This window comes from Budorcas taxicolor, chromosome 6 (genome assembly GCF_023091745.1).
Source record: "Budorcas taxicolor isolate Tak-1 chromosome 6, Takin1.1, whole genome shotgun sequence".
In the NCBI taxonomy this organism is placed as follows: Eukaryota; Metazoa; Chordata; class Mammalia; order Artiodactyla; family Bovidae; genus Budorcas; species Budorcas taxicolor.
In genome coordinates, this window is record NC_068915.1 from 13623202 (window position 1) to 13649946 (window position 26745).

The window sequence follows — 26745 nt, forward strand, 5'->3', positions numbered from 1 at the left end:
AAACTTGAAAGTACCGTATTAAAGGGGGTAGTTTTTTGGCAGTTTTAGAGCAGGGTTTAAATCCTTGGTGATTTTAATCATATGCTATCTTAAAGTTTGAATTCGCATAGGCCTTGGGACTAATATTTATCCTCTGAAGGTTTCATTCTCTTGGTGCCTAATTTTTATGTATTAAATGAAATTCATTTTTGAAGGATCTGAACCTTTCGTCTGGCTCCTTTTCAAAAGAAGAACTATAACATTCAGCAGAAGGAACTAAAGTTTTAAATGTTGATCATTGAAAATTATAAGATTTCTGTCTTAATCCTGCACTGAGTAAAAAAGTGAAATCACATTGACAGAGAGGGAAGGGAGCAGGTTACAGGGCAGCTGAGGCAATAGGAACGCACCAGGGAAAGGCTGCCCTGGCCCCGTAACAGCCGTGTGTGAAGAATGGACCTGTGTAGACTCAGGGAAGACATGCCAGGCTCAGGCTCAGAAACCTGGGTGCTGGGTCCTGCTGCTCCCACTAACAGGTGGTGTAACTTACAGCAAGTCACTCCTTACACTCTCTGGGTTTCATTTCCCCATCTATCAAATGATGGGCTTGAAATAGATGACCTTTAAATTTCCCTCCCTGGAAGAAAAGCTATGACAAACCCAGACAGTGTATTAAAAAGCAGAAACATCACTTTGCCAACCAAGGTCTATATAGTCAAAGCTATGGATTTTCCAGTAGTCAAGTATGGATGTGAGAGCTGGACCATAAAGAAGGCTGAGTGCAAAAGAATTGATGCTTACAAACTGTGGTGCTGAAGAAGACTCTTGAGAGTGCCTTGGACAGCAAGGAGATCAAACCAGTCAATCCAAAAGGAAACCTACCCTGAATATTCACTGGAAGGACTGATGCTGAAGCTGAAGCTCCAATACTTTGGCCACCTGTTGTAAAGAACCGACTCATGGAAAATATCCTGATTTGGGGAAAGACTGAGGGCAGGAGAAGGGGGCTACAGAGGATGAGATCGTTGGATGGCATCACTGACTCAATGAACATGAGTTTGAGTATACTATGGGAGATAGTGAAGGATAGGAACCCTGGCGTGCCACAGTTCATGGGGTTGCAAAGAGTTGGACACAACTGAACAACAAAATTTCCCTCCAGTTTTGGTATTCTATCATTCAATAAAGAAATAACTTGTATTCATGAATATTAATTATATGGATATATATATATATGTATATTCCACAGGTGTCTGTATGTGTATGCACACATACGTGCTAAAATGATCTCCAAAAACTTAACAGGAGAACTTAGCTCATAGCAGGCCATCAAATGGGAAAAGAAAAGATTCAGAAACAAGAGCACTGCATTTTGAATCCTCACTTTATTAGTGGAAAGATGCATGGTCAATGTCATTTAATTAATGATGTTAGCTTTTCCATTAGAATCTGAGTTCAGTACTTGTTTTTGCTCTCAGAGAAGTGATGCACCATTACCTTACTATCCTTACTTAGGTTTTTGAATATTTGATCCTATTTAGATTTGAGGACAACTGGACAGCAGAGGCTTTTCTCTTTCTCTCAATCATCTCCCCCCCCCCTTTTTTTTAATAACAGTAACAGATGCCTTTTATGAAATTAAAGAAATATAAAAAATTAGCTTGTAATCTACCACTCTAATAAAAATGTTCATTCAAATTTATTTAGATTTTATTGTTCAGGATTAGTTTTAGGTGTTTTTGTAAAGTATACATGTTACTTATTTATTATTTCTAAATTAACTGAGATTCCTCCACCCTCCCACCAAAGATTTAAGCAAGAAAAAATGTCAGATTGCTATATCAGAAAGATGGCTTTGGTTACAGTGCAGAGAAAACTTGTGGAGCCGTGGCAATAATGGGGACTATCCACCCATCTATTTCTGGGTCTCCTCCTTCTGGGCACGTGGTACAGTTGCATTTCCCTGGCTCCTTGAAGTGAGGCGTGACTACATGGCTTATCTTGACCAATGGCCATTTCTGTATGAAAATATTTAAGAGCCGCTATGCAAGTCACAATTTCTTCTTCCCCCTGCCACAGCAATCAGCAATATTTTAAATGATAGGCATTCCATGAAGCTGAGTCCCTGAGGAAGAGTGACATAAGGCTGAGCTTCCCCCAGTGTTCCCTCAGAGGGACACTAAGGGAGAACAAGGAACAAGTCTTTATTTACTTTAAACCCCTAAGGTTTTGGAGCTATTTGGATTTTTTTTCCTGCAGCATAACCTTACTCTCCTTATAATACAGAAGACATGACTAGATAGGGAGAGGAGTTGGATATGATCTAGGAAAGAGATGATAGGGTCTGAACCAGAATAGCTGCAATTGGGTTGAAGAAGATGTCATTTGAGAGATATTTAAGGGGAAATCAGGAGGCTGTGATAACCAATGAGTACGAGAGTTGAGGGTGAAGATAGAGTTAAAGATGATTCCTGTCTTGATTTGGGTGACTGGGTGGCTTGTGGAAACATTTAATTACATGTGGCCACTGGAGGAGGATAAAATGTGATTGGTGGAGGGAGAAGGAGCCGGAAGATGAGGAGTTCAGGTTTTGACCTATTGGAGTGGAACTGTCTGGAACATGCAAATAGAGATATTTAGCAGGCTGTTGTATTGTGATATGTTTTCTCCAGTCTACTTTCTCCCATGTTTAGGGATGATATAATACAGTTGATACTAGAACCTACATTTTTTTTTCTTGTAGAAACTATTTTTGTTCTTTGGAACAAATTCTGTTCTTGACTGTGATTTATTTCACCTTTCTTCCTGTAGGGACATAAGATGGCATGCTAAGAATCTTGAAACCATTTGAGAGCTTTCTTGCTTCCTCATCTTCTACATGTGCATAAGCCAGCTTTCACTTGGTGTGTTAGTTTCCTGGGGCTAACATAACAAAGTACCACAAATGGAGTGGCTTACAACATAGAGATGTGCTGTTTCAAAGTTTTGGAGGTTAGAGGTCTGAAATCAGTGTCAGTAGGGTCATGCTCTGCTAAGGTTCCATGCCTTTCTCTTAGCTTCTGGTGGTGCCAGAAATCCCCGGTATTCCTTGGCCTGTAGCTGCATAACCTCAACTTCTGCCTCTGCCATCACAGAATGCCTCTGGCATTCTCTCTGCATCTTTGTGTCTTCACATGGCTGTCTTCCAATACGGACACCAGTCAGATTGGATTAAGGGCTCATCCTACTCCAGTATGACCTTATCTGAACAAATTACATCTGTAATGGGAGCAGTGAGAGACTTTATTTTTAGGGACCCCAAAATCACTGCAGATGGTGACTGCAGCCATGAAATTAAAAGATGCTTTCTCCTTGGAAGAAAAGCGATGACCAACCTAGACAGTATATTAAAAAGCAGAGACATTACTTTGCCAACAAAGGTCCATCTAGTTACAGCTATGGTTTTTCCAGTAGTCCTGTATGGATGTGAGAGTTGACTATAAAGAAAGCTGAGTGCTGGAGAATTGATGCTTTTGAATTGTGGTGTTGGAGAAGACTCTTGAGAGTCCCTTGGACTGCAAGGCACTCCAACCAGTCCATCCTCAAGGAAATGAGCCCTGAATATTCATTGGAAGGACTGATGCTGAAGCTGAAGCTCCAATACTTTGGCCACCTGATATGAAGAACTGACTCATTGGAAAAGACCCTGATGCTGGGAAAAATTGAAGGTGGGAAAAGAAGGGGACGACAGAGGATGAGATGTTTGGATGGCATCACTGACGCAATGGGCTTGAGTTTCAGTCGGCTCCGGGAGTTGGTGATGGACAGGGAAGCCCAGCACGCGGCAGTGAATGGGATCACAAAGAGTCGGACATGACTGAGCGACTGAACTGAACTGAACTGAATGGCCCTATTTTCAAATAAAGTCACTTTCTGAAGCATTGAGAGTTAGAACTTCAAAGTATTTTAATGGGGAAAACATCAACCCATAACACTTGGGAAAAGTATGATAACCCCCAGGTTTCAGGACCTATAATAATAAAGTTTTTGGTGGTTGTCTGTATTTCACATTTGGGTGCAGTTTGGTTCCAACTCTGAGGCTCCGCTTCTGCCCCTTTCCAGGATCCAGATTGAGGGAGTAGCCCTTCTCCTGTTTATGAAACAAAGGAAAGCTTCCAACTGCTGAACTACACAATGGCTTATACTGCTTGGGACTGAGAAACGCCATCACTTCCTATCTACCTTTCACAGGTAGGGCAGATCATAGGGCCAAGTTTGTAAGGATTAGAAGAACATGTGTTGAGTACCTGCCACACATTTGGTGTTCAATAAATAGAAGGGACCATTCCAATAAGCAGACTTTTGACAAAGCGTTGCCCTATCTCTTCATTCTTGCAGTTTTTCCAAAACATGAATTAGGTCTTCGATTTCTCTTACATTACTCTGGGTGACCTATATCAACACCTGGCATGTGTTAACACTCAGTAAAGTTTTACTGAATGAATGAACAAATATACAGTTTATATTCACTTTGCTTTTTGCATCCTGATGAAGAACATTTCAATTATTAAAGTCCCAAGGCCATAGTTAAAGATGAAAACCTCATTTGAGAAAAATCAGTTGCTGAACAAATCATAATCCCAAACGCATCTATTATGGGTGTTGAGTTCTCTATTATTACTGTGAAAACTGTTATCTGAAATAAATGCTTTAAAAATGATTTTTAAGATGATCTTTTAACCCAGAACTTATTCATGGAAGAAATTTTATTGTTCCCATGGAAAGCATCTCGCCCTCTTACCTCGTCTTCATACCCTTCATATCTTTCTTTGACTTGACATTTCATTTTCTAATAAATTCACACTTTAGTTATCTTTTGCTAAAGGCCACTTTTCACCTCTCTACTCCCAGGTTATTCACACTAGAATTTTTTTTTTAATATAAATTTATTTATTTTAATTGGAGGCTAATTACTTTAGTGGATTAATTACATGGTGGATTCATGTCAATTTATGACAAAATCAATACAATATTGTAAAGTAATTAGACTTTTAAAAATATTTCCCTGCAATCTTGTAATGAGCAATTCTTACATTTATTCATGTTTTAATTCTTGACCATTTAATATTTTAAGTAGTTCAAAATCTAAAATGTCAACTTAAAGGCACCCAGAATATCTAAAGAGACTTATTAAAAAATATTCTGAAAGCTAAATTGATCAAACTCCATTCACAAACATTTTTCAACCATATTAGCACAAGAAAACCAATAATCATTTTTTTTTAAATCTCTCTTAAAATTACTGCAAGGTAGCACAGATATTTCCAAAAAAGGCTGCTGGATAAAAGTTATCAGATTACCCATTTTCATGGTCGTAAAGTTGAAAAGGAAATGGAAAAAAAATCCTCATTCTGAGCCTGCTTCATCCCCTTGTAATCAGCCAGCCTGTGAAGACTGCAGCGTGTCTCCTTACAAAGGTGCCAGACTAAATTCAGGTTTCCTCCCCACAGAAGTAGAGCTGGGGAGAGGGCAGTCCCTCCCAGCATTAGGACCCCCAAATTCGCAGGGAATGCTCAAAACTGCAGTCTATGAAACAAGTTTTGGCCTGGCAACCCCATCTTCTCCCAAATGCCACTGACATACAAATCCAAACATGCCCTTAATCTCCCTTTCAGAAGTTTTCTTTTCATACCTTCCCTAAATTAGGTAGAAATTGTCCTTTTCAGGAGTGTACAAGTTACTGAAGAAATCACATAAGTTGGCAATCATATGGAGGTAAGTGCCTTCATGTCCTGGCATCTCACATGTAAGGACAGTTTTACTAGTTAGAATTCTACTGTGTCCACCCAAACCAAGCTAAACAGAAGCTAATGCTAAAAGCTTTCATTACTTTTTGAAAAATCCATCAAAGGTTTTTCTGAATGATATTTATAAGGGCCTTACTGTTCTCTTTCAAAAACTGAAATGCCCTTCTCCGACACTTGAAAAAAATTGCTTGTGCTTTTCATCTTTCCCTCTCAGAGTGTAAACATTGTTTTGAGTGAAAGGAGCTGAAGGAGCGCTTACTTTCCCTTGAAATTTTATTTTTAAATAAGAGAGGGAGAAAATCCTTTTTCTGACTAATACTAATAATACAGGTCAAAGTGTCAGGCGATATACAATTAGATAGAAAACAAAAAAGGTTCCCCCTCTTTTTCCCACCGTACAATGGCACTGGAATATAAATTACCGATGAAGATGAAATAACACTTCAAAGCTTATAGGGCAGGGCAGGGCAATGTTTACAAAGTATTTTCTATGGCACGATGAGACACTACAGATGACGGTAACCCATGGACTTGAGGGTGTTGCTGAATAGTCTAAAGCTAGCATGAGGTAAGATTTTACGTCCCTATAGCCTGTGACCCTGTGATATGCTTTGTCTCACAAGGGCAGCTGCAGTTATCAACAGATGTTTCAGCAATAAATAATTGGTATCATCTCGGAAAAGACCCATCTACCTGGGGAGAGGGCATAATACCAAAAACACTGCCCGGCTATCACAGCCCCATTAATCTCCCATCTCTCCAGGTTTCTTGGGGAGCATGCTGCAGGTGTTTTTTCTGGGAGAGAGAGGACAGACTCTCTCAAGTCAGCAAGCTTTGTGTGGAGTGTAAAGGAGGCTGGCCCCTGCCATAAATTTCTGTCTGTGGCCACACACCAAAGGAGAGAAGATGGGGGGATGGGAAAGTAGGCGAGGGAGGAAACAGAGGAGGCTGTGGAGAGCAGAAAGCAGAGCACAAAACACATGATTTTTGCTAATTAAGTTAAGCCCAAGTGAGGGGCATTAGAAATGACCCTTCATTTTACCAACTCAGGCACTCCGCACAGTTTCACGCCTAACTTTGCTCTGTTATCTATGGAATTAAAGGCAGTGTTTACACTCCAAATGTAATGCTAATTTTTAAAATGGAAGGAAAACTTTTTATGAGAAGGATTCGTTTTAAGGTATAAAAGTATCATGGAAACTTAGATTTATGAAAAAAATCTATAAGAACACATAACTAAAAAAAAAACTCAGCAACCTTTACTTTTTAATGTAAGAATAGAATCTCACAATTAATTGATTATTATAATAACGTGGCCATCCAGCCTTGGTAAAAAGTGATATTGAAATCAGTGGATAATGGGACAAAAACAAATCATGGAATTTCCTTGCGATACTTTTGACAAACTAAGATAGCACTACAGTTCTCCGCATTTACAAAACAGAGTGGTTTAGCAATTGTGCACTTGGGGTCTGACACAATAAGAAAGCATCTCAAGGCTCTTTGGGAGGTGTGGTTGCTTAATTTATAGCTTGCTGGGTAAGCTAAAGAAAATGATGCTCAGCATTCAAAAAAGCTCCCAGGTTAAACACATTATGAGCTAAAGCAGCCTAATGGGCTGATTCCTAGAGCTGCCCCTGAGTGACCTTGTGAGCAGGGCATAAACTTCTTAAATTCTCTGTGCCTTTATGCTCCCCAATTGTGATATCTGCGCAATATATAGAGGGAAAGTAGAAGGAATAATGAATGGACTCCCGACACAGTCTAACAACTACGAGCCGTTTGTCTCTCAACTCACATTAACCTCCAAATGCAACAAGACTTTAAAACACCATATCCAGTTTTTCAGCCAATGTCACTACCAGCTTTGAATGCACCTAGGGCAATCTAGTAAGCGTGGATGAAATGAAGGGAGTAAAACCCTGGTTATAGAGATGTGCTACATCTCAGTCTATGCTGGAAATCCAGAGGAACTTTCTAAGCCTCGAAGGTCAAAGCAGGGATCTCTTCCTCTGAAGCTACCATGCTCTCACCTTCCTTGGAAGCCATATACAGAGCTTATATGCCACTGGCGGAACACACAGGGCTTTCAAAGCCCTTCTCCTCTCACACTTTTGTTCAGGCTCTCTGTCTTTAATTTATAGCTTCCTGGGTAAGCTAAAGAAAATGATGCTCAGAGTTCAAAAAGCTCCCAGTTTAAACACAAGATGGGCTAAAGCAGCCTAATGGATTTATTTGAGCTGCCCAATCAATCGCAACCCTGTTCTCTTTTCAACAGTCATTCTCAAACTCTAACGTGCATCAGAATCATCAGAAGGGCTTGTCAATGTTGATTGCCAGACCCTCACCCCCAGAGTTTTTGATTTGGTAAGACTAATATATGGCCCAAGAATCTGAGCCAGTTTTTGGGTGATACTAAGTGCTGTTGTTGAGAAATCTGTATGCAGGTCAGGAAGCAACAGTTAGAACTGGACATGGAACAACAGACTGGTTCCAAATAGGAAAAGGAGTGCATCAAAGCTGTATATTGTCACTCTGCTTATTTAACTTATATGCAGAGTACATCATGAGAAACGCTGGACTGGAAGAAACACAAGCTGGAATCAAGATTGCCGGGAGAAATATCAATAACCTCAGATATGCAGATGACACCACCCTTATGACAGAAAGTGGAGAGGAACTACAAAGCCTCTTGATGAAAGTGAAAGAGGAGAGTGAAAAAGTTGGCTTAAAGCTCAACATTCAGAAAACGAAGATCATGGCATCTGGTCCCATCACTTCATGGGAAATAGATGAGGAAACAGTGAAAACAATGTCAGACTTTTATTTTGGGGGGCTCCAAAATCACTGCAGATGGTGATTGCAGCCATGAAATTAAAAGACACTTACTCCTTGGAAGGAAAGTTATGACCAACCTAGATAGCATATTCAAAAGCAGAGACATTACTTTGCCGACTAAGGTCCGTCTAGTCAAGGCTATGGTTTTTCCAGTGGTCATGTATGGATGTGAGAGTTGGACTGTGAAGAAGGCTGAGTGCCGAAGAATTGATGCTTTTGAACTGTGGTGTTGGAGAAGACTCTTGAGAGTCCCTTGGACTGCAAGGAGGTCCAACCAGTCCATTCTGAAGGAGATCAGCCCTGGGATTTCTTTGGAAGGAATGATGCTAAAGCTGAAACTGCAGTACTTTGGCCACCTCATGCAAAGAGTTGACTCATTGGAAAAGACTGTGATGCTGGGAGGGATTGGGGGCAGGAGGAGAAGGGGACGACAGAGGATGAGATGGCTGGATAGCATCACTGACTCGATGGACACGATTTTGAGTAAACTCCGGGAGTTGGTGATGGACAGGGAGGCCTGGCATGCTGTGATTCATGGGGTTGCAAAGAGTCGGACACGACTGAGCGACTGAACTGAACTGAACTGAAGTGCTGTTGTTTGGAAATCTAACTTTAAGCACCACTGCTTTAGAGCTGCACTATCCAATTAGTGCAGAAGGAAATGGCAACTCACTGCAGTATTCTTGCCTGGAGAATTCCATGGACAGAGGAACCTGCTAGGCTACAGTCCATGGGGTCACACAGAGTTGGCCACGACTGAGAGACTGAGCACATCTAATTAGATAGTAGCCCTGCTGCTGCTGCTGCTAAGTCGCTTCAGTCGTGTCCGACTCTGTGCGACCCCATAGATGGCAGCCCACCAGGCTCCCCCGTCCCTGGGATTCTCCAGGCAAGAACACTGGAGTGGGTTGCCATTTCCTTCTCCAGTGCATGAAAGTGAAAAGTGAAAGTGAAGTTGCTCAGTAGTGCCGAACTCTTAGCGACCCCATGGACTGCAGCCCACCAGGCTCCGCCGTCCATGGGATTTTCCAGGCAAGAGTACTGGAGTGGGGTGCCATTGCCTTCGCTGATAGTAGCCCTAGCTACATGGAAATGTGTATGTAGAAGTTCATTTTTTAAATGAAATAAAACTAAAAACAGTTCTTCAGTCATTCTAGCCACATTTCAGGTGCTCAAGAGTCACAAGAGGGCAGGGCCTAGCGTATTGGGCAACAGAAATATAGAACATTTCCATCATTGCGGAAAGTTCTACCGGACAGCCTACAGCTTGCATTAGAGTAAACGAGTTTCAGGGCTTCCACCTGGGTGCTCAAGTTCATCCCTTGGGGCTCCTAGAGGGAGAATTGGAGTAGGACAGAGGAAGGAGCTGAGTCACAGCTCCACCACTCACTGATCTGCTCCCATGAGAAAGTTAATCTCCCCGTACCTTAACTTTGTCATCTGCAAAATGGGTATGATAATGTAATGATCACTGGAGGGCGATTTTGAAAATTAAATAAGATGATGCACATACAAGCATTCTATAAACCCAAAATGATATATACACTATAATTGTTTTCCATTCCACTTCTCCACTAATAACAAGCACACTTATTTAAAAACCCTGGCTCACCACCAGATTTGTTCAAAGTATTCACTTTCCTTTGCCTGTGGTCCTCAGTCTGTTTAACTTCAGTCTGTTTTTCGGAGAGTTGGAAATGTTGATGAGGGGGTTACTGTTTCTACGAAGTCTCCAACAATGCTGTTATGTGTACATAGATCAGGGGGATCTTTTCTGGATTTTTGTTTTGATAGACAAAGATAATGTCTATTTTTACATTTATTTTGGGATGACCCCCAAACACATTCCCATGTAAACCAATAAAATAAAAATTTTAAGAGATTGTCATTGCTTATAATGCTTGGTCTCCATACAAATGTCTGTATTTTATGTAAAAAAACAACAACAACAAGCTACTAGAGTCCCTTTGATAATCATCTAAGAGAATGTGGGGGGCTGGGGAACACTATCAAAAAGCAAATTGGCACTTATAGAAGCACCCCCAGAACCTAAGCCTGAAATCTGGGCTCCAATCTGAGTTCATGTGTTATTCTTGAGGCTCTCTCCTCTCTGGGGTAGAGGTACCCGTTGGATTCATTTCCATTAAGTGAGTTAAGGAATAATAATGCCAGTGACTCTGACGATACTTCCCAAAGAGTGTGAATCATGAGGAGATAAGGGAGAGAACAGGATTTCAGTCAGGACTCAGGAAGGGACATGCCAGGCTTCAACAGCTTAGACACCAAGTCACATGGATGAAATAGTGGTGAGTTTATTTTTTTAAGTTACCCAACTCTTAGCAAGTAGCATTTCAAAATAAAAATGCTAATGAAGCATGGTGGAATTAAAACTACTGCTTCCAGCCCACCAAGAACATGCAGATATTTCAGCACGACAGGTTCTCATTGGCCCACTGACCACGCTTCTCCACTTTTACTTGATTCGCCTTTCCAACAGAAGGTCTTATGGGCAAACAGAGCTCTTTGAAAAGCTTTTCCCCCCAACATTAGTCAATTTGGCAGAGCTGACCATAAGGGTAGGGGCTGTCTTATGCTTCAGAGAAATTTAATCTATTAGACCATTTAGAGGCTAAATGCCTCACTTGAGGGTGTCAAGGAACAGGTGGTGTGGTTCTTCCTACCAGTAACTGCTGCAAGCTGGCGCCAATCACATCCTGCAGGTTTGTTTTGTCCTCTGGGCCCACAGCTTGTTTGTATTGCCACTTTTCAGGCACGAAGGGCCATTTCATTTCCTTTGCCTCCTGGATCAGGGTTCTTAACTCGCTGGGGAGTGAGGCTGAAAAGGTCAGAGTTCAGATAAGGAAATTGCAGTTGAAGAAAAGGTTGTTGAGTTACCTATGTTATGATGAAGCACCTCAGTGGCACAATTTTTTTTTTCCTACTTCTCACTGGCTGGCCTAACCTGGTGCTCTGACTCAAAGAATAATAGCAAAAAGCTATCTGTCAGGGGGTGGCTCTGGTCTACTTTGCCCTACAGGTAAATTGGGGTAGTCAGGCATTAAGAAAGGTTTTAGCAGGAAGTAAAGCACTTCAGTGAGTGTCTCTGCATGAAGAATCAGAGAAAGGAATGAAGGAAATATTATTTTTCCTGTAAAATGAGAAAGGGCCTGAGACGGAATGGCATTTGGGGCTTGCGGCTGGGTAACGCAGCAAACCAATCTCTTTTTTACTCCTGTAAGACCTCACCTTGCCTCGGACTTTCACCGTGGGCTATGTCTGAATATAGACAATGAATATATAAACAAACCCACATCAATTTATTATGAAATAGCCTTGTATCACTTTAGGAGATATATTCAATCTCTTAATAGACATCAAATTTCATTAAAAATATAAGTCAGTAATCTCTTATCCAAACTTGGGAAACCTAGAAAGCTCTGGAAACTAGATTTTGTTTTAACTTTGGCCCCAAACCAGACTTGAATTGACTCGAGATTATTTGTAATCTTGCTATGGTGAGATTAGTCAACGTTTTGCCCTGAAAGTTTTAATGTTTGATGGTGCTGCCCCTCGCTTCTACTGCAGTGTTAGTATAACAAATGGTATATGCACCATACTACCCTTTCTAACATTTGAAAAAATTCTGAATTCTGAAGCACGTGTGACCACCAGGGTTGTGAATAAGGGATCATGGACATGTATACACGACTGCCAGCTATACAGCTTTAAGTGCTTGTCTTGCAGACACCTCAGACTCAGTATATCTAACACTGAATTCATTACCTTTTTTCTAAATGCTGTATTTCCCTCCCTGTTCTCTGCTGATGAATGCTACTACCATTCACTGAGTCACCCAGGTCTGAAACCCAGAAGTCAGTCTAGACTTTTTGCTCTTCCTCCCTGAGTCTAATTGGTTAGCACATTCTGTGGATCCTAAAATGGATTTCTTTCTTTTAATCATCAGTAATTCTTGCCTGATTCATTGTCTTCTATCTCCTCCTATCCACTTCATCTTCCACATGGTTGAGTCCCATTTTTCTAAAAACAAGATGGACTAGGACGTTGCTCTGCATAAAATTCTTTAATGCTTCTGTATATCCTGCCTTCATATTAGGCATTGTCCTGCCTCAGCTGCCTAATGACCAAGCTCTTCTCATCAGCCCTGCCATGATCTCCCAGTGGGATTGAGATGCTCCTCAGGAGCATTTTCAAGCCCGCAGGGGCACACTCCTTTCAGCATCCACCTCACTGCTCTCTAGCTACATCTGTCCTTTCACTGGACTGTGGATTGTGAGCTTCCTGAAGACAGGCATCATGTCCTACCATGTTTGTAAATCCCACCATGATGGTTAAAAGAAAGATTAGTCTTATGTTTACATGAGATATGCTAAATAAGACAAAAGAGGTATGAGAGAGAATAAAAAAAAGAAGAGAAAGGAGAAAACCTAACTCTGTCTTGGCTCATGATGCCTTTTGGTGTCCTTGCCACCAACTGGGCAAATGTAAGCAAGCCTCCCGATGGAGAGGGACTGCTTGGCATTGAGGGGATAATTCATGGGCTACATCAGTGAATGACTGATCTGGACTGGCTACTAAGCATGACTTACAAATATCACAGTGAAACCACTGTCCCCCCTGCCTCATTCAGTAACCCAGAACTATTGAGCCTCTTCTGTGCAATGCACTCCTCTAATGAAAGCAAAAATAGGAGGTTGGAGACCAACCTGATTTCACAATCTCTTCTTACCACCATTGACGTACTTTCAATCTCTGAAAATGTTTTTGATGTACGTGTAGAGAAAATTTCTTAAATGATATTTCTAAATAGTCATGAATAGGATGACTATCCAGTTCTGTTTGCTTAGGACAGTCCCATGTAGTCATAGTGGAGAAGGAAATGGCAACCCACTCCAGTGTTCTTGCCTGGAGAATCCCAGGGATGGGGGAGACTGGTGGGCTGCCGTCTATGGGGTCGCACAGAGTCGGACACGACTGAAGCGACTTAGCAGCAGCAGCAGCATGTAGTCATAGCATGCTTGTTAACAGAGCCTTTTCACTCTCAAAAGTATTTTAATTCTGATAAATTGTTTGGACACTCTGCCTATGAGTGTCAAGCTCAGGTGTCAGAGGAGTAGTAAAATGACAAAAGAAATGTGATTTTTGGATTCATGGAATTTCACTATATTTTGGCACTAAATAGCTTTAAGTACTTTTAACTTTTCTTCATGGTGATGAGGAAAATCTGTTTGTTATAAAAAAATTTTTTTCCTCCTCATACCACTCTCTTTCCCTACAGGTCGTGCCAGAACGTGGATTGTCCAGGGGGGCACACTGAAATGAAAGATGCCCCTGAAATATGTTTTTAAAATATCTATGTGTTTGGATTTCAGTTGCTTCTCTATCTCGCGGGGTTAGAGTCTCTAAGGCTAGCCACCCATGCTGACTGGGACAACATCTGAGGGAAAACGATGGGGTTGAGAGGAGGGAAACGAATGAAACCCACGGTGTTAACGTTCGAGTCCGCCTGCTGCCCCATCGCCTTAAATGACCCTGTGCTAATGCCTTTCTCTGGGAGCTCACGTGGGAGAGAGACATTGGTGGCAGCGGCAGCCCGATCGTGAGCTAGAGCTGCTCAGGAACCAGCTGCCGAGGGACAGGTTCTGCGCTCAGACTGCGTCCAGCTGCAGCAATGGCGCTTGGGTGGACCGTGCAGCAGGCAGTGGCGATGGGCAAATGCCGAGCTTGTCAATGGCTCAGCATAGGATTCCTCCCACATTGGTTGATCAGATTCAGCCCACCCCAGCAGTCAGCCCCTGACTGAGCAGGAGCCTCCTTTGCCTCTCTGATCTCTGACTTCCCCAAGCAGCTCACCTGGAGGGCCATGGCTAATTGAGTGATTTTGCAGTCGTGATTTGCCTTATCTGGAACTAAACTGATTATTTCTCCTATTCTGTGGCACTAGAGAAGAGAAAGAAAAAGAAAACGCTCCCCGATTAGGGGTTCAGAGTCTTCACTACGGAGAACACAAAACTTAAAGGAATTTAAGCTGAAGGGACAAAGGACATGATGTAGTCAAAGGAGAAGAGAAAACGTTCAGGAGAAGTAACAGAACACAACACACTGCCCCTGGGGAGAACGAGGACCAGCGCTGGGGCGAGCAAAATCAGACACTGATGTTTGTGGCCAGTAAAGAAAGAAAACACTAAGGTTATGAAACAACTGGACACAGGGCATTTTATCTTGAAAAGAGCACGGATGACAGACAGGTTACAGAAAACTAGACTTCTAAAGGCACCTAAAAGTTCCCCTGTAAAAACATATGCACTGTACAAGAATATGGGGAAAAGGCTCTCCCAGAAACTTTTCCCATTACATAATTAACAGAAACAAAACAGATGGGGAGTGTGCATTTTATATGGGAATCTTGTTTCTGTAACCAATAGCAGTCAACTAAAAATACAAAGAAAAATATTTAAAGCACATAAGAGAGATACCCTGATAGAAATGAAGGGAAATTTATCTGAATGCTAAGAAGAAATCTAAGGAAAGAAGGTTGCCTCTCCAAAACTAGCTAAAGAAGAAATTAGAACTGCTTTAACTATCTAGATTTTGTGATTGAAATTTCCCAAACAATGACTCATCTAAAACTAGGTAGGGTACAAACTATGAATGAGCGAAAGGGCCAAATTCTCAAATCCTGGTAATGATGTAATAAGTATTTATCAGTTTGAGTAAATTTATTTATAAATGGTATGTAAATACAACATGAGAAATGTATTGATGGTCAAAAAAGAGAGATGGGACTGATGAGATGACATATTTGTGGAAACTGTAGATGTCTATGGAAACTGATGAGGCACAAAAGCCTAGTTTGAAACAAAAGTAGGCACCACCATTCAGAAGTTGCTTCAGTTTTTTAATAATTGAAATTTACGTGCACCAGCCCACTTGGGCCCTTTGTTCTTCTTGAACTAAACTGTTTCTTGTAGCCCTCATGTTTACTGAAGCTTAAAATTCAAACTGACAGCAATTCACTGCAACAAAGTGGGCTTCCTCCCCTGCCTGTCCACCCGCAGCCCATGTCCCATTCATGCCCTAGAAATCCACTCATCTCTCGGTGGTCATCTGCCAAGAGAAGAAAAATAGGGCAGAGATGAGACCGTGTCGTTCAGACAGGGTAAAGGAGAGCAAACCTGCGGCTCCCCGCTGCCCCCAGCGCCTCCCATTGGACCTCACCTCTGCATCTCTGGTCCTCCCTCTTGTCCTCCTCTGACACATCTGACGCCTCCAACAGGAGCTGATCCAGCACTTGCTTGCACTCTTGCAGCAGCGTAGCCACAGCTTTTTGATTATTCATGACGATTACCCTCTCTTGATGATGAGTCGAGTGTCCCTGGGTCTACAGTGATCAATTACCTAGGAGAAGACATCGATTCTCAATAAAAGAGCCCCTTCAAGCCTTAGGTACCTGGTGAACAAAGAAGGGGTTGAGATGATTAACTGAAGCATCATCAATTATATGTAAGACTCAAGCAGGGAGGGATAATAGAGCAAACACATGAAAATACATGACAGCCCCTGAGGAGTTTATTAGGGGAGGGTGTGAAATTACTGCAGGCCTGGTCTAGATGGGCAGCACCTCGAAGGCATCAGAGAGCAGAAGGGAGAGGATCCTGGGGCAGACCTCAGTCACCCACAGTGTAGTCAGTGGAATCACATGGAGTCAAATGAAATGAATATACCCTATGATTTATGTATCTTCTGCACACTTCACATCAGTGCCTCTGGATCCCAGTGGCACACCACTTTCTGCTTCTCTGAAAGTCTACAGGAAGTGTCTGGCTAACAGTTCTAATATTCAGACACAAGCACATGGTGATATGAAGTTTACTGCTCTCGTAACCCACTGCTGATTTCCGCTGTGCAGCGTCCTTTGTGGTATTTAGCATCATATAATTTGGACCAAAATAGGCAATGACAGATGTCAAATTTAAAGCTCTTCACTGCCAGGCACATTGCCAAATAAAATGGAGAAATGAAATCCCAGAAAATCCAGTTTTCTAGATCCATCATATGGATAAGATCTACTTACATCCTATTTAACACACATACAGTTGAGAGACTTCTTATGTAAATATGAGTATGTTGTAATGAGCTATTTATTGCAGTCAAGGTAATTTCAAGAACAAAATAACTCACTGACAGTATAAAAAATGCCTGACAAATGAATACCAAAAAGTCTCTTGATTAATAAATCATTTTTAAGTTGAAGTATAGTTGATTTGGGCTTCCCCAGTGACTTAGCAGTAAAGAATCCGCCTGTAATGCAGGAGACACGGGTTTGATCCCTGGGTCAGGAAGATCCCCTGGAAGATGGCATGGCAACCCATTCCAGCATTCTTGCCTGGAGAATCCCATGGACAGAGAAGCCTGACAGGCTATAGTCCATAGGGTCACAAAGAGACGGACACAACTGAAGTAACTGCGTATGCATGCATGCATAGTTGATTTACAACGTTGTGCTCATTTCTGGTATATAGCAAAGTGATTCAATTTCATCTATATATTCCCTGTGCCATACAGTAGATCCTTGTTGTTTATCTATTTTATACATAGTAGTTGACAAATCTTTTTGCTTTCCTTTTTTTAAAAAAATGTACATTATAAACAAAACAACGGAAGTTATTATCTTTCTGAATTTGCCAGGATAGACAGTGGAGATGCCATTTGGCTTAGGCACTCTTGTATGGCACTTAGAATCTTATTACCAATGCAAGAGAATCTGAAAAGAAAGAAAGTATAACAGATGTATGGATGACTCGACTCCCTCTTGGATCACAATAATTTACTGCTTTAGTCATCATTAAAAATATTAAAGTGGTGAGTTACTGTGTTGTTCTTGGGGAAAATGTGCTCTGCTACCCTCACTTTAAGAAGTTGGTTTCGAATTTGAAATTGCAAGAAAGCATTTTTCTATCTTATGATTTAAAAGGAATAGAAAATGAAGGATAAGCCGTGAAATCTAAATTTTGTAATTCTCATTCTAACCTGAATTGTTATGCTTTAGGTTTTAAAACAGATACGCACACTTACTTCACACAGATGGAACTACCAAAGCAAAATTTTAGAACTTGACAGACTTGTTTTGTGAAGACAATCATGTATTTGTTGAAGAACACAAGCAGAGGTTTTTCATGCAACGTTCTGTTACTTGAAAGAGCATTCACATAAGTGAGGTCTTGAAATTAGTTACTTGAAGCATTTAAATGTAAATATATAAATCTAACTTCTTTTCTGTTTAAGATGTTTCAGAAAGTGTTCCTGCTTGGATTGGGTTGTTGGACTAACCAGTTTTCAGTGTCCCTTTTAGCTCAAGTGTTTGTAAGTCAGTGTTTCTGTGGTACAAGCTGACCATTAACTTGCTTTTCTATGAGAAGAACTAAACAATAATGACTGGCCAGAGTTAATTAGCAGACTAGAGTGAGCAAGAGGCCATGTAGCAGTGATGCCCCATTCCCACCATTCCCTGAAAAAAGGAGATGGTGACTGTAACGGGAAGCTATGTGCAGGCTGAGAAATGCAGGTGCTGGATGAGGAGGTTGAGAACAAAAGTTGCTCAGAATGAGTTATGGGTGGGTAGGACACAATTTTCTTTAAGGCCTAAGTTAAATCAAGAAAGGGATTCTCTTTCTCCCCTTTTTAAGGACTTCATACAGAAACATTAGTTGCCTGGTCGTGTCTGACTATCTGGGGCTCTGCCAGGCTCCTCTGTCCATGGGATTCTCCAGGAAAGAATACTGGAGTAGGTAATCATTCCCTTCTTCAGGGGATCTTCCAGACCCATGGATCAAACCCAGGTCTCTAGCATTGCAGGCAGATTCTTTACCATCTGAGCCACCAGGGAAGCTCAAAGAGAGGTGTAATAAGAAAATACAAGAGCTTGTGTGCAAAGAAATAAAACTGCACTATATAAAATTTTACTAGCACATCATGCCTTTGTCTAAAGGCTTATAGTAATGTTTTCTTGGTGCTGTATCATCCTCTTAAGGCAGACAGTTGTCTTCCACTATAATTTTTATTTGCTTTGTTTCTGTTAATATTTCAAGCTGAAAGAGTATATAGCAAAGAAAAGAGGACCTAGAAATAGGAAAACATATATATGTAATAATGCTCAATGACTAATTCCACTTCGTTCTCTACCGTTCACTATCTGTGCCTGAGATCTCTGAGATTCACTTTTGAGATTCATTTTTCTCATCTGTATTTTGAGCTGATTGATTAGGAACAGTTGTTGAAATCTTTCCAAGTCTTAAATTCCATATTCAGCAGCACAAGGTTGTCTATTGCTAAACAACATCTGATGTTTATTTACTGAAAAATTCCTGGCTCTTTTCAATACGCTGAAATATAATATTTTTATGCATACTTTCCTCTGTGGTTTAGAAGTGTTGGCTTGAATCTTAGAGGCCAGATTATTGCTGAATATTCTTCTTTGCTTTTGTTTCCTCACTTGAAACCCTAATTCCTGATGCACAAGATCATAAATCTCTTCCCTTTGTCTAAGTGCTGTGAAAGAGAGATAAGATACATGGTTTTGTGAGGGCAAACAGCAGGACTTGACCTAATCATTTGGGTAAGGACAGGGTGGGTTACTGGGGGCTTCAAGAAGGATGCGATGCCTGAATCAAGCTCTGAAAGAGGAACAAGGCTTAATGAAGTTAAAATGGTAGGGAACAGCCCTAACTAATGTAGAAGGAAGTATAGAGGGAATGGAAGGTCAGGTTGGCTGAACTATACATAAAAGGAGAAAGTTGATATGAAGTGATGCCGGAAGGGTAAGCAGGGACTGTGAAAGGCCTTGTGTACTAGGTAAGGAATTCTGTGCTTACCCTGAGTCACGGAAAACTGCTAGCAACAATAGGAACACAACCAGCTTTACACCTGGGAATGATCATCCTGTTTTGAACATAGTTTGTGTATTGAGGGCAGCGAGGAAATGGCAGGTAGATCAGTTAACTACTTATTGCAAGAATCCAGGTGAGAGATACCAGGACTCTGCACTAGAGTAATGATATCAGAAATAAAGAAAATTGGACAGATTTGGGAAGTGTTTATGGAGTAGTTGCAGCTTTGGTGTTGGATGGCTAGGAATGCTCTTAAGGATTAGTCCCAAATGTCTGCTTCACCATAGCTCAAAACTGAATGGATGATGTTGACATACTTTGAGACACAGAATACAGACAAGAAAAGGCATAAATACATCTATTTCTAGCAACATAGTAAGGAAGATAAATCATACTGTCCAACATAAGCAACCAGGTTTTAATCAAGAAAGCATGTCTAAAAAGGAAGGAGAGATTTCCAAGACAATGAATGTTTGTTACTTATGAATTTCCAAACTGTACTGAAGATATTCTCCATACTTTTTGAAAGTTACAGCATTTCCCCCTTTCCCTATAGAATTCAGGAGAGACAACAGGAAGAAAATACTGTAATATGAGAAACACTTTGGAATCCAACCATCTGTCTAGATTTGTATGGTTCATTGTTAGACATAACAGAGGCTGGAGCCCAGGAAATTTTCCTTCAGGCAACAGTCCCACTGAAAATTTTGGTCAGCTTCACGTATAAAAAGAATCATTTTCAATTTTAACACATATCAATTTTTTCCCCCTTGAACTGCAACACTCTATGAGCTATACATTATTTCCAAATTGGAAAATGGATGTTTCCCAATTTTTTCTATAATCGATGTATTATTTTTTCTATTTTAATGTCCCCTGTATTTTTTTCCTTAAAAATCAAGTAGAAAGAGGCCAGAAAAAGCAATGAAACATGCAAACAGAATCATATAATTTAAGACTCACATGCATACATACAGCCAAATGGCTATGTGTTCACACATTCTGCATTTGATTTTGGCATATTGATACTTCAGTTCTATCCATGATTAAGAATTTAGCTGAGTGGCTAAGTTACAGAATAACTGGCAAGTTGGCCATCATTAGAAAGAAGAAAACGAGGCAATTATTCAAAGCCCCATTTCTTTTGGTATTTATGCTTGAGTTTTTTCCACTGTATGATCAGTGCCTCTACTAGGGGATAAATTAAGGAAAATGAAAGAACTCCAAAGGTATTTCATGGTCTACTGGCTACCACCTCGGTAATAATTGACCAACCAACTAGTGAGAATCTTAGGTTTGAGGATATGGGGAAGCATAAAGAAGTAAAAGACATGGTCTCTACCATTAGGGAATTTACAACTAATTAGAGGAATAACACATACATATATAAAAAATTAACTATACAAAGCATATCACACATGATTGTATTCTAAATGCTCAATTTAAATTATCTTTGGAATTCAATTAATGGTTGGTTACATTTATAAGCAAGCTTACAGAACTCATTTAATTCATATGCACATGAATAATTATACTAAAAATCTTTTTCATCTACTTTCAAAATTATTTATCACATTGTTTTTAGGAGAAAATATATTCAACAAAAAGAATATGTTTCTCCTGTCAGGCCCTAGCAACGACAATCCAGTCTTTCCCACACTTTCACCCTCTTTTAAGCCACACCACAAGTCCCCTCTGACCATAATACGTCTTGTACTGATTGGTGGTGAAGTGAAGTGAAAGTTGCTCAGTTGTGTCTTTGTGACCCCATGGACTATACAGTCCATGGAATTCTCTAGGCCAGAATACTGGAGTGGGTAGCCTTTCCCTTCTCCAGGGGATCTTCCCAACCCAGGATTGAACCCAGGTCTTGGCACTGCAGGTGGATTCTTTACCAGCTGAGCCACAAGGAAGGGATCGGTGGTGGAAATGGGTAAATAAAAAGAGAAAAAAATCTGATTGGAGTGTAACACAACTGTGTAGCTTGGTTGGATGTTTGAATGACAGACATTTGTTACCATTTAAAAACTGCATAAAAAGGGAAGAGAAGCCAACTTCTAAGCCACCAAACAGCTGAAGAGTAGCCTTATATTTCTAGCAGTATGGAAGACTATGCTCTGACCAACATTCCTGCTGAAAACAAATAATAACACTGGAGAAGCACGTTAAAATCCCTAAAGTGTATCAGCGAAATAGCAAGAGAGGAAAGGCTGCACAGAAGACAAAACAAGTAAAAACTGGAACCTAGAAAGTTAACACAGAAGCTAACCTTTGCCTTCAGTATATCTGCCAAACATTGTGAGCTGAAACTGGTTTTCACTATTTTAGAATGTGGGAGGATAGGAAATAAAACCAAAGGCCTACCCAGGAGGGAAGTATAAGAAGAGGCCACTGCCCCACCACCCCCTTGCATAAAACTGAGATCCTAAAAGGTTGCACTTTTAGCATCAGTTCAGTTCAGTTCAGTTCATTTCAGTCGCTCAGTCGTGTCCGACTCTTTGCGACCCCATGAATCACAGCATATGGGTGAGCTAAAAATGTTTTCTCACCTTCTTCCCCTGCTTTTCAGGAAAATGGTCTATGGTAAGATAGGCAGCTTCAAGGAAGAGAGCAAAAAGTTTTTCTCTTGCAAATCTGAAGTCACAGATCCAAAAAACCTCTAGCTGATAATTATTTTTAAGTAAATTATTTACAAATAAGCCCAGGTTGGTGGTTTTCTTGGCCAACTGGTTGACTGAAACATAATCATCTCTAAAGAAATCTGATTTCAACCCAAGTCTCAAAGATGCTCACCTATAAAATACCAAGAAATATGAGCTCCAGATCAAAGCTGTCAAAATATATAAGGTAAAAAGAAACAATGGATGGAAGCAGAAACAACAGATAGTAAAATTAGACCCACAAAAGACTATAGATGAGGGGATTTCAGATCTATACTACAGAATATGCATGTTTAAAGAACTGAAAGAGTATGTTGAGTGTATGAATAAAGACCAAGAAACTATAAAAAGGCATATTAAAAATCATAAAATTTCTATTATTTAATTTTAATAATAATTAAAAAATTTAAATGTAAGGAATTGGATATATTTGATCAAATTTAGCTCTGGCTGAAGACAGAACTTTTGAACCGAATGATACATCAGAACATGCCACCTAGAAGGCAACAGGAAAAAGACAAAGGGATGGAAAATGCGAGAGAGATTAAGAAATACAGAGGACTGAGGAAGAGCTCTAACATATATTCAGAGTCCTAGATGGAAAGAAACAGAATGACTTTGGAGAGAGGATGACTAACAACTTTTAGGCCAGGAGAAAGACAATAATCAGAATTCCCATAATACTCAAACAAATAAAAATTCATACCTAGAAATATCACAGTGAAACTAGGTAGCAAAAAAGATATAGAGAAGATCCTTAAAATGGCCAGAGAGAAAAGGCAGATTACCGTCAAAGAAATAACAATAAATTTATAGATAGCTACCTAAAAGCAACAACGGAAACTAGGAGACAGTGAAAAGATAGCTTTAATATATGCTAGAAGGGGGAAACCCTGCAAAATAATAATAAACATCAATAGTTCAAGCATATGTCTATAGTTAGTACTTTAGGTAGAAGGAAACTAATTACAGGTGAAGAGCCAGAGATTCAAGGAGAAATAATAACCATAAAAGTGGTATGTTATTGGCTAAGTATAAACAAATAGTGATTGCAAAAATCTACAACAATGTCTGTCTTGTAGGGTGAAAAATATTAAAAATACATATACAAACACAAACAACAAGCATATATGTCAGAAGGACAGTGATTGACATTTAAGTTTTCTAAGATCCTTAAATTGGTCAGAAGGATTGGAGACATTAACATTAGACTCTGATAAAATGTCTAAGATAATCCCTAAAAAATTAAAATAAAACATATAACTTTAAAACTAGCAGAAGGAAAAAAATGAAAAAAAAAATCTAAAAGAAGGCAAGAAAAAGGAAAATTAAGAAATATACTTCTAAATGACTCAAGTCAAAGAAGTCATTATTATGAAATGATAAATACTACATAGCCAAGTGTAACTCAAAGTGGAACATAAACATATCAATGCTTCTGATAAAGATAAAGGAATTAAATACTATAGTAAAATGATAATGATAGACTAGATTAAAAATAGTTACATGGATTTAGGAAAGCATAAGAATATAGAAAAGGTAAAAGTAATAAGATGGAAAAAGATATACTAGAAAAATACTAACTAAAAGCTGATGTACTTATATTAATAGATAAAATAGACTTTAAGGCAAAAAGCATTAGTAGAGACAATGTCAATAATAAAAAATTACCTTAAATGATACAAAAATTATTGGCACTAAGATAGACCAAATTGATCTTCTAAATAAAATCAGGAGTCCAATACATATGAAAATTTGACTTATTGCAGAGCTCAATATATAACTTTGAGCTCACTGTTTTTTTAAAATCAATACAAGTCAGATTAAAGACCAAAATGTGAAAAACAAAACCATTCAACTTAAAAAAATACCTAAAAGATTATCTTTATGACTTATGGTTAGGAAAGAATTTGTTAAACACAAAAATAGCAAATTATAAAGGAAAAGATTGATATATTTAATTAACTGGAAAGACACTTTTCTGATTAATAAAAAGACATCAAAAAGAAAATGAAAAGACAAGTCACAAACTGGGAGAGAGTATTTGTAACGTATGTAACAGACAAAAGATTTCTATCCAGAATATGTAAAGAATTCCTGTAAACCAGTGAGAGAAGGATCATAGAAGAAAAAGAATGAGCAAAAAATTGAACAGATGCTTCACACAAGGAAACATGATGGTCAAAGGACTTATGAAAAGAATCCAGCCTCATCAGTAATTACTGTCGTTCAGTCACTCAGCCATATTCAACTCTTTATGACTCAATGGGCTGCAGCAGGTCAGGCTTACCTGTCTTTCATTATCTCCCAGAGTTTGCTCATCAGTAATTAAGAAACATAAACTCAAACCACAATGAAAAACATTCACAACTTCTTGATTGGAAGAAAAATGTAAGTTGGATAATAGTTGTCAAGAACAGTCAGTGTTTTATTCCCATCCACCACTGCTTGGTAATGTCCAGTAAAATCAAAGATGCACACACACTGTGGCTCGGTGTCCACTCTTAGGCATATACTCTAGTTTAGCGAAGCTCTTGGACCTGGGTTGAGGAAATATGTATAAAAATGTTCACTGTAATACAGTTTGTAATAGCAAACAATAGGAGGCAATTTGAATACCCATCAATAGGAGAATGAATTAGAAAACTGAAGTGTAATTATACACTGAAATAGAATAAGCAAATGAATGATTACAGTTACATACAACAACATGGATGAATTCTGGAAATAAAAAAGGAGGCCACAGATGAATACATGCATAAAACTTATAAACATTCACAACTAAACAACATACATAAGATATAAATACATAAGGTAAAATTACAAATAAAAGTAAGGGAATGATAAACCAAAAATTCAGAACACTGGATTTACTGAGCGAAGAGTGAAGAAGTTGGGAGGTGGGTATATGGACATGGGAGATTTCAAAGGAAGTGATAGGTTCTTTTACTTAACTTGGTTGTTGGATCTATGGATATTCACTGTGTTTTGTGTATATTACACCTACTTCACAAGTTTTTGATGCCTATTGACATTTAATGAAAAAACTAAAAATAATAAGATGGAAATTCAAGTCTAGGTGTATTGCATAGGTAACAAACCCTTAGGACTGGAGCCGGTGATTTCATCAAAAGAGAGTAAAAGGCTCAGGATTTCAGAGCAGGGAGGCGCACTTGCACAGGGGCTTCTCCAGGGTAGGATTTGGAATAGCTGAAGAGAGAAGAGAAGGAAAGAAATCTAGTTAGGGAATGAAGTTCGACTTCAAGGAAGAGATCCTCCTTGTGTTGGGAAGCCACGAGTATGCACAGGCTACTGAAAGAATTTATGAGACAGGTGACTTGAACCGTTAGTTTAACAAACACTAGATTGCACAGAAATTTATCTTCCCATCTATTGATAAAGGAAAGTGTTGGGATTTTTTAAAAATAGTGAAATAGACTTTAGAAAATTCTATAAGTGAAAATGAAGGTCTTTGCTATGGCTCTTTTGTACCAAGGTTTCCAACCTCAGGGCCACGCCTTGTTAAAACGGGAGATTGGAGCCCAGTGCTGCCTCATCCCTCTTTCTCTCCTGCTCTTGCGCACCACCCTCTCCAGTTCCCTGCATGTGTTTATCAAACTTGACTGCACAGGAAAGTGCAATGAGAGTGTTCCGGGTCACAAACAGGTTACCTGCTGGCCTCAGGAAGAAAGAAGAGGAAAAAGAAAAAGCCATTGTTTCAGGGTCTGCGGCTGTTACTCCCCGGCTACAGTTACCCACTTCATCAGCTACGGTGACATCTGAAGAACTATTAGCCTAGCCCCCATGGCGAGAAAAGCAACTTCTCAGGTCAAGGTGAGTCAGGCCTGCCATCTGGTCCTGCTCCGGGCTCCTGTGCTTATGACTGCCAAATGATCCTTCTAGGAGAGTTTTCTTTGTATCTCTGCACCCCAGATAGAAGAAGAGCAGTCCCACATACGGACTCTGTTATGTCTCAAATCCAGAACTGCATGAAACTGGGAGCCAGTCACAGAGTAGGAAAAATTATTCTTACAAATTCGAAGGGCCTTTAATCTGAGGCATATTTTTGGGAAGCAGATATTGTCTACTCAAACTCTCGGTAAAGAACTTGAGCCATGAAGAGGAGTGAAAGGCAGAAAGAGGTCGAGTAACAAGCAAAGATCAGGATAAGAATTCAGGGGTTCTGACTTGTCCTCAAAACACACTTTCAGTTCAGTTCAGTTCAGTTCAGTAGCTCAGTCGTGTCTGACTCTTTGCGACCCCATGAATTGCAGCACGCCAGGCCTCCCTGTCCATCACCAACTCCCAGAGTTCACTCAAACTCACATCCATCGAGTCGGTGATGCCATCCAGCCATCTCATCCTCTGTCGTCCCCTTCTCCTCCTGCCCCCAATCCCTCCCAGCATCAGAGTCTTTTCCAATGAATCAACTCTTCGCATGAGGTAGCCAAAGTACTGGAGTTTCAGCTTTAGCATCATTCCTTCCAAAGAACACCCAGGACCGATCTCCTTTAGAATGGACTGGTTGGATATCCTTGCAGTCCAAGGGACTCTCAAGAGTCTTCTCCAACACCACAG

The 26745-nt window shown here is 40.0% G+C and overlaps 1 protein-coding gene across 1 annotated transcript in view; it reads right to left on the reverse strand.

Annotated features, from left to right (window-relative positions):
• Positions 1–25352, reverse strand: part of ALPK1 (alpha kinase 1) — a 64231-nt gene extending 38879 nt beyond the window's left edge. Inside the window, exons 1-3 of the mRNA XM_052642185.1 lie at positions 25269–25352; positions 15840–16019; positions 11285–11439 (exon numbers count right to left, since the gene is read on the reverse strand). Coding sequence (XP_052498145.1) covers positions 11285–11439; positions 15840–15960 — 276 coding nt within the window. The 5' untranslated portion in view covers positions 15961–16019; positions 25269–25352. The remainder of the gene's footprint in view (positions 1–11284; positions 11440–15839; positions 16020–25268) is intronic.
• Between the last annotated feature and the right edge of the window lie 1393 nt (positions 25353–26745).